At 41.6% G+C, this 13,931-nt stretch overlaps 1 protein-coding gene across 5 annotated transcripts in view; it reads right to left on the bottom strand.

Moving 5' to 3' along the window:
• RBFOX3 (RNA binding fox-1 homolog 3) overlaps nt 1–12,623 on the bottom strand; it is a 59,207-nt gene extending 46,584 nt beyond the window's left edge. For all 5 annotated transcript variants that reach the window (XM_088138403.1, XM_088138400.1, XM_025165442.2 and 2 more), the window contains exon 1: nt 12,285–12,623. In XM_088138403.1, the coding sequence (XP_087994529.1) occupies nt 12,285–12,386 (102 nt within the window). In that variant the 5' untranslated portion in view covers nt 12,387–12,623. The remainder of the gene's footprint in view (nt 1–12,284) is intronic.
• Nucleotides 12,624–13,931: the final 1,308 nt, after the last annotated feature.

The following is a 13,931-nucleotide window of genomic DNA, read 5'->3' as shown; positions in this document are numbered from 1 at the left end:
TGGCAGCGAGGGGGAGTACTGAGCATGGGGTGAAGAAACTCCACCAGCTCTTTCTCTGTTAAAGTAGAAGCTTGAACTAATAAGGGCTGGGAGGATCTCAGGCCAGAAGTCTCTCTCCTCATGCACTGATTGCATGGTTTTATGGCGGCCAGGAAATAGAAATATCCAAGTGTATTTATACAAAGGAGTTGTGAGGGGCACACTTCTTCCAAAAGCCAAGGCCATAATGAATAAAATGTGCACACTCACACCACCTGACGCATCAAATGGCCACCTTAAAAACGATGATGTATGCCTCACCACTTTGGTATAACCACACATAGAGTCTTACAAACAATAATCTCAGGTTAACTCGTAGATACACTGTTACACCAGCCAGCAGATACTGTTCATAACCACCCTTGATCCGTATTATACACAGAGACTAGCGTGTCTTGGGAGTTCCACCCACTGCTAAAAACAATCATGACTGCTTTTGAGGTTGCAGGTGATAAAGCTCATTGTGCGTCTCTGGGCTTTGGAGTGGGTCTCGCTTTGCTTATTAACATACTGAAGTTTTGGCATCTATCTATTTGTTCTTTACTGAACAAAAGCGAAAGAGGGTTTTGGTTTGAAAAAACACAAAGCTACTTTGGTGATGGAGGAAAAGTGAAGTCGCACAGCCTCTGCTTCAGAGTTGCAAAACCATTTCTTAAGAGTACTCTGAGAAAATTAAGTATATTTAGACAAGTAGCTGCTTCTAAAAAAGTTTCTCCCCTCTGCATTTCTTTATGTTTTAAGAATGCAGAAAGGAATGGCCAGAAACCAGGGCACCTATAATGTCGGAAAGATTCAGGAAACAGAGACCTCGTTTCCACAAAGGTTATGGCCTGGAGAACTTGGTGAGATGCTAAACTCAAGAGCTTCCAGATGGAGAAAACCTGTGTTACCAATCAAAAGACACTGTATAGCTATTTCATCTTATCCTCTTTAATAGATTTTATGCAGCAAAGTGACAGTGAAGAAGTGGTGGGAATATGAGAATATCTGAACTTCTCCCCATTAAATTTCATCAATATGAAGCCACAGGAAGAAGTAGTAGTGGCTGATAAGACCCTAGCTTAGTCAGATGCAGCAAAGATATTGCAATATGTATCTGGTTAGAACTTCATAATAAAGAAGAAATGCTGAGTTTCATTTACAAGCTAATTAGTATAATTAACTCTAATTAACTGCCCACAACATGCAGCTCCCAAAACAACTTGCTGTCTCATTCTATTTCTTCCTACCTCTTACCCTTCCAGACTTACCAGACCAATCCTCCAGAGATTGTTGGACTCCAGTTCCCATCAACTCCAACTATCATGGCCAGTGGGAGGGATATTGGAACCTGTAGGACTGCGTGAACTGGAGGGACATAAGTTCCCCACCCCACCCATCTCCAACCTACTGATTCTCAAAGTTGGAGGGATGCTGAGAGTTGCTACAGAAGCTCTGTGCCCACTGCCCTCCCAGTGCAAGGAGTGATTTAGCTAGGAGGTTCATTGATGGGGCAACCTGCTGTTTTTCTACCATCTGCTTCTTCTTATTTCTGGCTCCCAGTTTCCAAGGATCCTATCTTCTGGCTCTCTCTTTTTCTTTGGTACTCTGAGTCCCCGTACATACATCAGACTACTATGCATCTGTCTAGGGAGGCAGTGCCATTAAAAAATTAGTTAAATAACCAGTATAGTTGATGGTGTATTAGACTTATACTGGAGGGCAAGGCATAGAAATATGATTTCATTTTTGTTGTGGATTAATGAAAAAGTACTCAGTATAATAATTGTGAGTTCACTTTAAAATTCCAAACCATGTTCTCTAGGATGGGACATGTTAGTTGCTCCTAAGATTACCCTGCTGTGGTTGCTGTTCATTACTAGAACAATCACACGCATAACGGGGGTGCAATTTAAAGTACAAAAGGTCTTTCCCCTGCACACATACTGTAGAGAGCTAGATTTGATTGACCAATGCCATCATTGCTAAAAAGTTTATATGCAACTAGCTTAATTACAATTTGGGTAATTAACACATCAGTTGTTTGATCTGTAAAGGCAAATTATAATTAGTGGAGCTGCTCATTGAGGGCCTTCTCTTACTCTGGTTCTGATTAAAATTTTCAGGACTGGGCTGACCACTGGTCAAACTGAGACAGTGGCTTCAGGCAGCTGATTTTTTGAGAATAGCAAAAGGATAGCAAACTGTCAGATATTTAATCTCTTTCTCTTTCTCTTTCTCTTTCTCTTTCTCTTTCTCTTTCTCTTCCTTCCTTCCTTCCTTCCTTCCTTCCTTCCTTCCCCTCTCTCTCTCTCTCTCTCTCTCTCTCTCTCTCTCTCTCTCTCTTTCTTTCTTTCTCTTTAATGCTAGAATATGTACCTGGACTTGAGGTGGGCAGAAGGATTGTCTCCTACTTTGCCTTGGACAGCAAAATGTCTCAGGGAGGCACTGTGTACTCTGTGATAGGTATGAAAAAGATAGAAAGTAGTGATGTTCATTAATTAAACTAAGTCATACTTCCTTCATCTTGTGAATCAATCAGCCGTACAGATGTTTTGGAATTGAAATAGTTTTAAAAAATGGATTTAGTCAGTTAAAAGATGATTATTATTTAAATAGATTTCAGTGACAAATAATGATCTGTATACACAGTCAGTGACATAGCAGCAAAATTTTCTTTGAGCCCTACAAAAACATGTTGCATAAATTCTACACTATTTCATTAATTACTGCTGAATAGTGCAGGCATCAGATGCTGGATATTGTTCAGCTGGGACATGAAACAGCTTTCCCCAAACATGGGCCTTCTAGAAAGGTTGGACTTCACGTCCCTGATCCCGTAGCCAGAAACTTAGTTGGGGAAAGGTGCTGAAATCCAGAAAGCACTGGAAAGGGAAGACTAGTGTCATGCTAAGTATTTATGCTGGCCCGGCAGTAGGCAAAAGAGATTAGCCCCTCTTCACTGCTTAAAAGCAAAAACTCCTACAAGGCAGCTGAAGATACCACTGAAGAATGTCCCACAGGTTTTCATATATTCTGCCAGTACATGACGATTAAAAAGTTAGGCGAGGTCCAAAGCCAGACAAGACAGTGGGAATAGCACTCTGAAAATAATGGGAATGAACAGAGAGGAGGCAGCAATGGTCACTGAAATAGGGAAATTTGGTTCTTGGAGATTTGGAATATTTTAGTGGTGCTGCATGCCAAAGGAAGAAATCATTGTTTCTCTGCTCTTCTGCTCAAACCTGATCTTTGCTATGATCAGCTTCACATTCTCTTTTCTATCCCTCCTCTCTGAGCTGGACTTCTATATCTTCCCTACTTTATCCCAGTTTATCTGAGGTTCGTACAAGCTCCCTCTCTACTTACTTTTTGTTTTTTTAAGCATCGCTCCAACCATTGGAGCCACTCCCCAGATTTGCTCTTCAGACTATCTTCTCTGCCAGGGATTGCCTCATTCCTTGTGGCTGATCCCTTAGGGCCAGAGATTATATCCGGGCAGGATCTGCTCCAAGATCATCCAGAGGCTTGGACTAGAACCTGCTGATTCAGTGCAAACTCCATCAGTAATGGATGTTCATCTCAGATGCAGCAAGAAGGTTGCTCAGTTCTGGCAGAAGCTCTCTAGAGACAGAGGAGCCAGGAGCCAGCTGGAATTCTCTAAGTCAGTGAGAGACCTGGCAAAGGAGATCCTAGGCTAGGACATAACTGGGAGGGGTGCTTCTGAGTGAACTGGGACATTCTTCTGGGCTATACTTACATCAATTTTCTGTTGCATTTTGCCAGATGCCCAATTTCCTGAATTTGCTATGACTACTTTCTTTCCAGAAACCTTGCAGAAGTGAGACAAACTTTTTATGACAGCAGACATTCAGCCAGAATGACTGTATAGAAAAGTGCTTGGGATAGACAAGGGCTAGGATTGTGTCACCAAACGATCTTTGCCAAACAGGCATTTTAAATTTAATAATAAATGCATTTAAAAATCAATCAATCAATCAATCAATCAATCAATCAATCAATCAATCAATCTTGGATTTGCAAAGAGCAAGTTCCTAACACTCATGCTTACAGAGAATAAACAGTCATTTTTCCAAAAGCAACCAAGTTCATGAGGGTTTTAGTTCAGTGAGCAGAGAATGGAACGTCTGCACAGCACAATCCTTCCCCCAATCCCTTCGTCTACAAATACGACCTATGAGTGTTGTCCTTCCTTTACTGCCACTAGTCTAGTCTGTCAAAACGTTTGCATTATTCTCCTGTCTCCAGCAGAACTGTCTTTTTCCTAGTTACACCATTTTAATGCAGGATTATGTGGCACAATAAGAATTAAAGAGAAAAATAGAACCTTGTTACACACAAACTTTTGTTTTCTCTTCTGGTATGCCAGACCAAACATAGTGAATATCCTACTTTAAGATTTGAACTCAACTATTGTGGGACATAAAAAGCCACTGGACATCTCAACAGAAAACACAAAGTTCACACAAACATAGAAATGGTACAAATTCTTGGGAGATTATGAAATGGTATGCTTGATACCACAGACACAGAATTCAGATATGATGATGGGGGAATAACAGTTCTGAATGTATACAAAATCCATTTTCCCCAAGGACTCCATATATAGCTGGGATGAGGGAACCCAGTTAGGATTCTAGATTATCAGTGGTTTCTAACATGAGAGGACCTAAACTCAGAACCACCTTGAATCCTAATCTGGACAAACTTGATGCCAGATGTATGTGGTCAGTGCTGAGAAAAAATTGACTTTGTTCACATACAAAAACACTCTTTTAAAAAATGACACAAATCATGTTAGTTAATTATGCTAAATATTAATATTCATTATTATTAATATATTAATATAATAATCCATTAAATAGGCAGCTGGCATACATACTTACATCCAGTCTTCTTCACGCATGAAGAAATACAGAAACTTATACAAAGAAGAATTTAGGGAAAAGTTGACTTTACAACAAAAGCGGGGGGGGGGGACCCTTCCATTGTTGGGGAGAGGTAATTCAAGGCCTGTAACGGTGGATGCCTTGTGCTCGTGGCACTAGAATAGAGTTGAATTGGGCTGGGATGAACAGTAATAGCAGACTATCTCTGCAGAAGGCCTTATTTCAAATTTCACCCACCTGCATAAAAAGTAACAAGCTAAGCCAATGCAAAACTCTGAAGCAATTCTGGGAAGCAGTATCAGGAAGCGGTGGTCCCTTCTCTTTCTAACCAAACTAGAAGATCAGCAGGTATCCTCTCAGTGGACATGCATCAGTTCACCACAATCTCACCCATAAACACACATAGAAATATTCTAGGTTCCAGAACTAAAATCTGAGGCCGAACATATCTGTCTTCTTGGAGTTGGGGAGCTTTAACAAATCCAATCAATCAGTCAGTCAATCAAGTTAGAAAAGGTGCTACTAGACTCCTGATTTTCTGATATTCCTTGATAGCTCTCCCCTGGTTTAGTAGTTCTTCTCTCACTCCTTCTGTGGGCCTTCTTCTTACTTGTGCTTCTGAACTAATATGACCAAAGCACAAAGTCAAGAAAATTCAGTCAACTGTTAATGCTGGCAAACATTGCCTGGCACTATTAGCTGGCCTGGATTGCTGCTTATGGCCATGGTGCAGCTTGGCAAGTTTCTCTCCCCCACCCCATAATTTCAAACCAAGGACAATGGAATGTTTGGGTATACACACATGTTCATGTGTGAAACCATTTATTAAACCACAGGATGTTTCTAGTTAAAACAACACATCACCACCATACATTCCTGTTTCTGGGATCCAAGTCAATTTTATCCATTAAGCAAATACTGAAAATGAGTAAAATGACTCCACAGATGCCAAAATGGAAGCTATAAATATTAAGATCCAGATAAAGTACTCACCAAATTTGTCAATTAAAGTTGCATATCACTGTTAGCAAAAGTATTGAATTTGGTCTATTATGTCTAAGGTTCCTTGAATTAAAGTGAAAGCTAGGATTAAAAAAACAACTCTAAGCCTATGTATCTATGCATAAGTGTAAGCATATGCATAATATGAGTACACATGAAAGTATATGTATAGATACACATATGTCTGAATCTGTAAAGCTCTTGTATATATATATATTTGTACAGAAACTGTACCGTATAACAAAACCATGTAGAAAATGTTATGTGAGCAGGGAGGGAGATGACAGCATGTATTTGCATGTGCAGGAGCCAAACAGCCTCAGTGGGGTGACTGTATGTCAGGATGTCACAATTTCTGTCAGCTTAAGAGCCACAGCTCAAGGGTTACAGTCCAAGTGGGTGCACGCAGGACACTTTTGGGGGATGTGAAAGGGTAAAATGGAGTCTGCAAGATTTAAGGAACTAGTTTTAAGAACCCACCCAACATTTAAAAAAAAATGGTCCCAGCAATTAAGGGAGGGGGGAGGACTCTCTAGGCACATAAAAGTATGGCCCTCTCTTGCACTTTTCACATCTCTCCTTTAAATGAATGTGTGCAAGCAATGCAGATACAAATCTTATCAAATTAGTCTGATTGGGTATATTTACTGCAATTAACACACCTGTATACTTCTTCTTTCCATATAAGAAAAAAAAGGAATGTGGCCTAAACAGATCACTACAGGTAGTTCTCACTTACTGACTGCCTCATTCAGTGACTGTTCAAAGTTATGACAGTGCTGAAAAATGAAATTTACAACCAGTCCTCAAACTTGCAGCCAGCAGTCACGTGATTGCAATTTGGGTGCTTTGCAACCAGCATGCATTTATGATGGTCACAGAGTTCCACAGTCACATGATTGCCATTTGTGAACTTCACAGCTGGCTTCCAACAAGCAAAGTCAGTGGGGAAGCCAGCAGAAAGTTGCAAGTCACTGTCACATGATATCTCACTTAGCAACCATGGACGATTTGCTTAATGACCACAGCAGAAGTGAGGTCATAAGTCTGTCAAGGTCACATGATGTTTCACTTAATGACTATGTCACTTAGCGATGGAGTTGCCAGTCCCAATTGTGGTTGGTAAGTAAGGACTACCTATAATCACCAACTCCCATTTAATTTGGTCTTTCTTTACTTTTGCTTTGCTTTGACTTTTTTCCTTAATTTACAACATAATCCTCCCTTGGCCCTCCCCAGCAGCAGAGATGAAATCAATTAGCAAAAGCTGCTATGTTAACACGTTTTCATGCATTTGTCCAAAATTTTTTCTGTGTAAAACATTTCCTGTAGGCCAGCTGGGCCTACTATCTACCTGCTGCTTCCAGGTTGGGGGCAGGGGAGCAGAAAGGATCCTAGCTAGGCTGAGACTGTCAAAAATAAAGAAAAAAATATTGAAAGGGTTGAAGAAGCAGTAGCATAACTAAGAAAGGATTACATTTGCAACAATGGGATTGGTGACGAAGGAACACCTATTCTTCAGAGATGTTTTTAACTTGCTGACATCATTCCCCCACCTCCAAGTTGCTTTTAAGCTATGGCCATTTTCAGTTCAGGAAGGCATTATCATTTTGAGATAAACTCTGCTTAGGTTGACTCAAAACTTTGTAGGATCCCTGCGGCCTTCAAACCTCAAACAACATGCATCAGTGTGGGTAAACTGAACAGAAGCGTTGACCTCCTCCACAAATTAACCCGCATTAACAAAGTCAGTGCTGACTGCTGGGTCTACTGAACGTGTTACCGGCTCTGCAGGATGATTCATGGTGGAGTGGAGCTTGAACCAAGTGGTGCAAGAGGAAGCTGCTTGCAGGAGAAATCTAATGAGGATGAGGGCAATTTTTAAGCACCAAGCTACTGAACAGCATGACTGTTATCTCTGTTGATTCTGCTGCACCAAGAAAAGAATACCACATTATGAGCAAAATTCTCTGGTACCTTTGTAGAATCTCTTTAATTTATCTCTGATTTAGGTCAGCCACAATCCTGTGGCTAACCCATCTTGCTTTTTGCACAATGCAACCTGCACACACCCTGGGTCCACCTCTTTCTTCTTCCCAACTTCTTCCCTTCTGCACCCAAGAGAACCTTCTACTTGCCAGCTAAATGGATGGTTTCTGTTGCATGTCATGTCTGTGAGATCCATCATACAAATCTTGGCAGCAGAACCTGGAGGGTTTTCGGAAGGTGGCAGCATAGCCTAGGCTCTTCTGGTTGTGTTTTGCCACCAACTTTTGATAAATCATTGTCTTCCAAATATTGGAGACCATAATGAAATATTAAGATGTCAAACTGAACAAGGGATGGTGTGTGTGCGCGCTTCATTTTAATAAAACCCCAGCAAGGGCAAAATTTGCCTTTTACTATGGCTTCTGTCAACAGATAATTGGTTTCCAAATCTATGTGTGCACTGTGTGCCCTAAGTGTATAAGAAATTATGAGTCCTCTTCATAGACAGAACTCTACTCTTTCATCCCCTTAGTTAAGACAGAACATGGGTGAGTGCTAAGTGATTGTAATAGCAACTGAATTTTACAAATACATGTGGGAACATCAACTCAAAATTCAAAACAGGATTTTGCAAAGAGTTAAACCTGTGTGTTTTGTCCCAGGAAAGTATTTCCATTTTGGAGGCACACACAGTTTAGAGTAACTCAACATCTTGACAGGATCTGAAGCAGCCTTCAGACTTTAGCTAGCATGTGGTAGGCATGTTAATTTGCCGATCTCCAAATTAAAAAATAACAATGCATCTGCAATGGGATATGGGTGACAGTGGATCACACCATATTATAGGACAAGCACATCTTAATATCTTAATATATAAGGGGTAAATTTATATTAAAGTAATTCAACTAAAACTTTGGCATTTCCTAGGGATGGAACAAATCAAACTTAATGAACCAAACGTTCAAATTTTATTTGGGCAGCGGTAACACCCAATTTCAGCCTTACCGTTTACTAGTAGTGTTCCCTGCCAATAGTGTGGAAATTCACATCAGCATTCAGCCTGTCGTTGGACACACACAATAATAATCTTCAGCTTGCGCCAACTATAAAGCCGCACATTTTCCATCTACTTCTACACTTCTAAAATATATGCCATCACGTATGTATAAATGACACTTATGCACAGGTATCCATTATAAAAGCACATTAATTTATTTAGCCCCACACTTATTACTTATCTATAGGCAGGATAAATTCAACTATTCAAACCTGTTTTCTAAAGCTTTCGTTTCTGGAACCCATTCTGAATTTGCCTGTAATGCTATGTAAGATTATACTTTTGCTAACCAAAATTAATGCAATATTTTGGCCATGTCCTCCCACTTCCAAATTGATCAGTTAAACTAACATAATATACAATATGTACACACATCCATTTATATGCACACCAAGTGTCAAGCAATTAGCAAGGACTAATGAAGGAGACACTTATTTTTATGGTTTTTAATCTTGAAGTTTAGAGGGGAAGCTCTGAACACTTAATGCGTCTATGAGAGATAAAGGGTCACTAGAGATTGCACTAGTGGTCCTTTTGCATTTCACATCTGTGAATATATAACCAAATGTTAAATATGTACCAATATAATCCTATTATGACTGAACATATTAGCACCATCACTATTAAAACTGAGCCTAAATATTTAATTTTTAAACTTCTGGATGAAGTATCTTTATTCTGCAAACAAGATAAATTAGTGTGATAAAGCCCACTGGCACTGCGTTAGGCCAATGATCCATTTAACTAATATCTTACCCCAGCTATTAAAAAGTATTGTTTTTATAAAAGGTGTCTGTAGGAACAAATATTAAATAAAAGAAATGGGAAAAAACACGCATATCCCACTGGGGATGCAGTGAAATGGCAGCTTCAATTTGCAGATTTGGAAGCTCCATTAAAATTTTGCAAAACTGTCAATTATCTAATTATTATAGGAATATGAGAATGTGTCTGTGTGTGTGCGTGCACAGCATTTGGGCTTTTTCTTGCTGATGTCAAAATCTTGAACTGGCTCTGACATTGTTGTCTGAATGTCCACCAAACTTCTGCCAATTGAAATAAGAGCTGGAGATAAATTACAACTGAACACCCTTGATATTATCTGACAAACATGTGTTGATGGATCTAAATAATCTGGTTTCCATAATCAACTGTAAAGATTCAAGTTTTCAACTTGGGTGAAAATTCCTTGGACAGCAGAGATCTCAGGCAGCCTGCTTACTATCAAATGTGGTTCTTTCATCCTATAGTTACACCACAAGAACCAAGCCACAATTAAGGTTAACGTTCAAGCCTAGAGCTACTCTTGAATGCCCCAAAGTGAACCACGGCTGTGAGCCTGCCCTCAGTCACCACGCCACAGGCAGCAGGGCCTCAAAGGAATAACCCTGAATCAAAATGGTGGGGGACAGGATATGAACAATTGTGTCACAAGCTGCAGCTTTCACACAGGCCTCTCCTTAAGTCCTTGGCATACACAGTTTTTGCCAGTTACATTTTTCTTTCTTTTAAATATTATTCTGAATAGAAACTTCAAATGCAGACTGTTTCCTGCCCAGTGTAAGAGAGGAGAAAGACGATCCCCCCCACCAACACCCTTAATACCTGCAAACAAAGTGGAAGAGGCTTAGAAAGCAGAGAGGGTGGGGAGGCTAGATAAAAATAAGGACGCTTGAGAAAGGCTAAGAAAATGAAGCTATTCAGTGAAGCTTCTCCTTTCCCTAAATTCCCCTGTGCTGATGTTTTGGGCTCTAGCCACTCATTTAATGAACTTGCTTGCAATATTTCCTTGCCCAGTCTAGAGGAAATGCAATATGCACCAGGCAAAACGTCCATGCAGCGTTGCTGAAGTCTTAGCTGGCTGAAGTGCTACGCAGTGCGACCAAAAGCAAAACCCCCAAAGGATTCCCCTAACAGAATACCCTCCGTGTTTTAATCATATTAGCCCAGTCTGTCTTCTAGTTCAAAGCAAGAGAGGCTCCTCTAGTATTCCCTTCAAGTATTCATAAATCCCTCATGCAGCTGACTGTGATATTTTTCTGAATGAGTCTTCATTTTCCCAGGGAATTCCAAGCATATGCAAGAAGACACTGAAATTACAGAGAGCTTCTCCTCCAAAACCCCACACTTCCTCTGGAACAGGAGCCATTCCATTCTGGTGCTCTGACTGACATGTACTAAGAGCAGAGAAAACCATGATTCAGAGAATTCCCCTTCTCCAGATTGCTGAGAGAAAAAAGCAGCCACGTTACTCTGCAAACTTAAGGAAGTCCTAGGGGTGAGTTATCATCTCCTTCCATTCAAAGGTTTGAAGCACTAAAGCAAACGACAACAATGACCTTCCTTTTTTTAATTAAGATTTTAGAACAAGCTGGGACTGCCCTTCCACCCCAAAGGTGGCTGACCACGTCAACTACTTAGTGCCAATAGTTAGGAAGCTATGAATTTTTTAAAACCCCTTTGAGCACAAATGGAAGGGTTAGCACAGCTGGGAGACAGGGATTTCCGATGCTGCAAAGAGACTTTTGAAGCAACGGCTTCCTTTCCTCTGGAGATCCCAGGCAAGAAGCATGTGCAGCTCCTTGATCACGGTGCCAAAGTGAAAGAAAGTGCTGTTGCCCTGCTGGTGAGGATGCTGTGGGCATCACAAGCCCCCCTCCCCCTGAGAGAAGTTAAGGAACTAGACTCACATTGCAGCGAGATGCTTCAGCTAAGGGAGACACGCCTGGCAAAACCAAAGCTGGCTGGAAATTGGGTTGCAGCACTTTGGAGGGCCAAGTTGAGACAGACAGATCTATCTTTTAAATTACTTCACACATATACATACAAAACAGTCACATTCAGCCCACCCTGGAAGCATAAAATTCGACTGCAACAAAAAGGCAATTGGAAGCCAGCAAGAGCAAGATAGTCCATCAAAAGCCCACATGCATCACATTTGCTGGCAGAAATCAGGCTCTAAATACAGTCCAAATGGAATTCACTGGTAACACAAACAGGTACACTCTAGATATACAACACAGCCACCGATTTGTCTTAATGGGGGAGGGGGGGAGGTAAAGTTGAACACTGCTGCACCCCCATTAGCAAGCCCAGAGAAGTGTCATCTCTTTGATCTTGAGCTCAGTGCCAAGTCAGCCCTACTGCAGCCAGACAGCGCACAGGTGTTACCCTGGAGCCCATATCCAACCTGTGAGCAAGGTGGACCTGCCTTTGGGGAGACTGGGGAAGGGGCTACGGAAGCCCTGATCTTTAGCTCTGGGGATGCCAACCACGTGTGAAGCAGGAGGCACAAAGAGGCGACTTACCTGCTGGAGGTAGAGGAAGGCTGGGGGACAAGGGAGAGAGTGCGGGAGCAAGGCTGAGTTGGAGACCAGGAGGCAGCCTGAGTTAGCCATCGAGCAGAGCATGGGTCGCCAGCAAACCCAGGAGCGGCGATGTTGGCAGCTCCTTCTGCTTCTTCCCTTCACAGTACTTGCTTTTTCTCCGTTTTTTTTCCCCCTTTGGCAGCTCCCTCGTGTGGAGCTATTTAAGAGGGCTCCATGAGAGGAACTGCCTTCTGTGTCCTCAGCTCAAGCAGCGAAGGAGCAGCGTGCAGGCTGAGAGTCGGTGCCATTAGACGAAGCGGCTGAACGAACGCATGGTCTGCAAAGGGTGTGTGTGTGCGTGTGCGCGTGGGGGTAGGGGGAGAAGGAGAGGGTTGAGAGGCGGGGGAGTCCCCTGTGCATTCAGATATCAAACAGCTCGCTAGGAAACCAAGAAAATCCGGAACAGCTGAGCCTGCACTTAACCCCTCACCTGCTGCAGCTCAGCCTCTTGCCCTGCGATAAATAGGCCACCAAGCAAGCTTTGCTTTGACAATACAGCAAGGGTGGGGTACCTAGCTCAGCTTGGCTGCCTACCCGGACATCAGCCCAGAGAAACTGGATGAGATCTTCTGGGCACTTCCAGAGATGTAATGACTGGCATGGCATACTGATTTCCAAAAGCTGTTTCTCCCTGTCAACCTCTCCCCCAATCCCTGGGGATTGAAGCTGGCAAAGTCAAGGTACACAGTTGAAGAAAGTTAGACTTGTATGGGTCAAGGGACATGAGAAGGAGAGGCAAGTATAGTGTGGCCGAATGAGTTAAAAAAAAAACAACTATCTGGCTTGGGAGCCTAGATAGAATGGAGAATTCAAGAAGACTTAATATGAAGACTTAATATTCTCTTTTCCTTGAAAAGAGAACGGGTATCTATTTTAGAACATGATCCTATCAAAGTAAATAGAAAAGGCAGAGACATTTCGGTAATATAGTTCAGGGCTCTGCCATATCATACTCAAACATGTCCACTTGACACAAGTTGAAACCAGAATTGCCGTCCGAGGCAGCGTCTCGCATCTCACAAGGCCACGGACGCTGTAATGCAATATGCAATTGCACCTGCCAGAACCGTCCTTTTGATGCGAGTTCTGCTGGATAGCAATCTTGCACTTTTGGATCTGCAGTAAAATGCAAAGCTTAAGCACGTTGTGCAGTAATGGAAGAATCTGCCCCTACTAGCAGTCCTTCTTTTGGTGAAGTTTCCATTTATTTCTGACTTTATATACTTTTTGTCCAACAGTTAGCCAGATAATTAAATTCTGTGTAGTGAGAGCTCCATCATACAGACAAGTTCTGTGCTCTCATTCATCCCCTTTCTCATAAACCACGCATTATGTACAAATGGGAATTCAAATACATAGGCATGAACACATACAGTAACATCTCCTTGCCATTTGACAGGGTTTTACAGACCATCAACACATTACCCCAGAGTTGCAAATAAATTATTATCTATATTCTTGGATTATTTTTTTATCATGCCTTTATAATAGTAATAGTTGCACACCTATTACTTGAGAATTCAATTCTGAGAAATTCCTGCTGTGAAATCTTTGGTATTGATCTGCGCCTTCACAGTAAATCTCAGA

Source organism: Python bivittatus, unplaced genomic scaffold (genome assembly GCF_059951505.1).
Source record: "Python bivittatus isolate LINGU-HERP-01145 unplaced genomic scaffold, Pbiv_v1 ctg000220_np1212, whole genome shotgun sequence".
Lineage (NCBI taxonomy): Eukaryota > Metazoa > Chordata > Lepidosauria > Squamata > Pythonidae > Python > Python bivittatus.
Note: the sequence above shows the minus strand (reverse complement) of the source record. Positions and strands in the feature narration are given on the sequence as shown.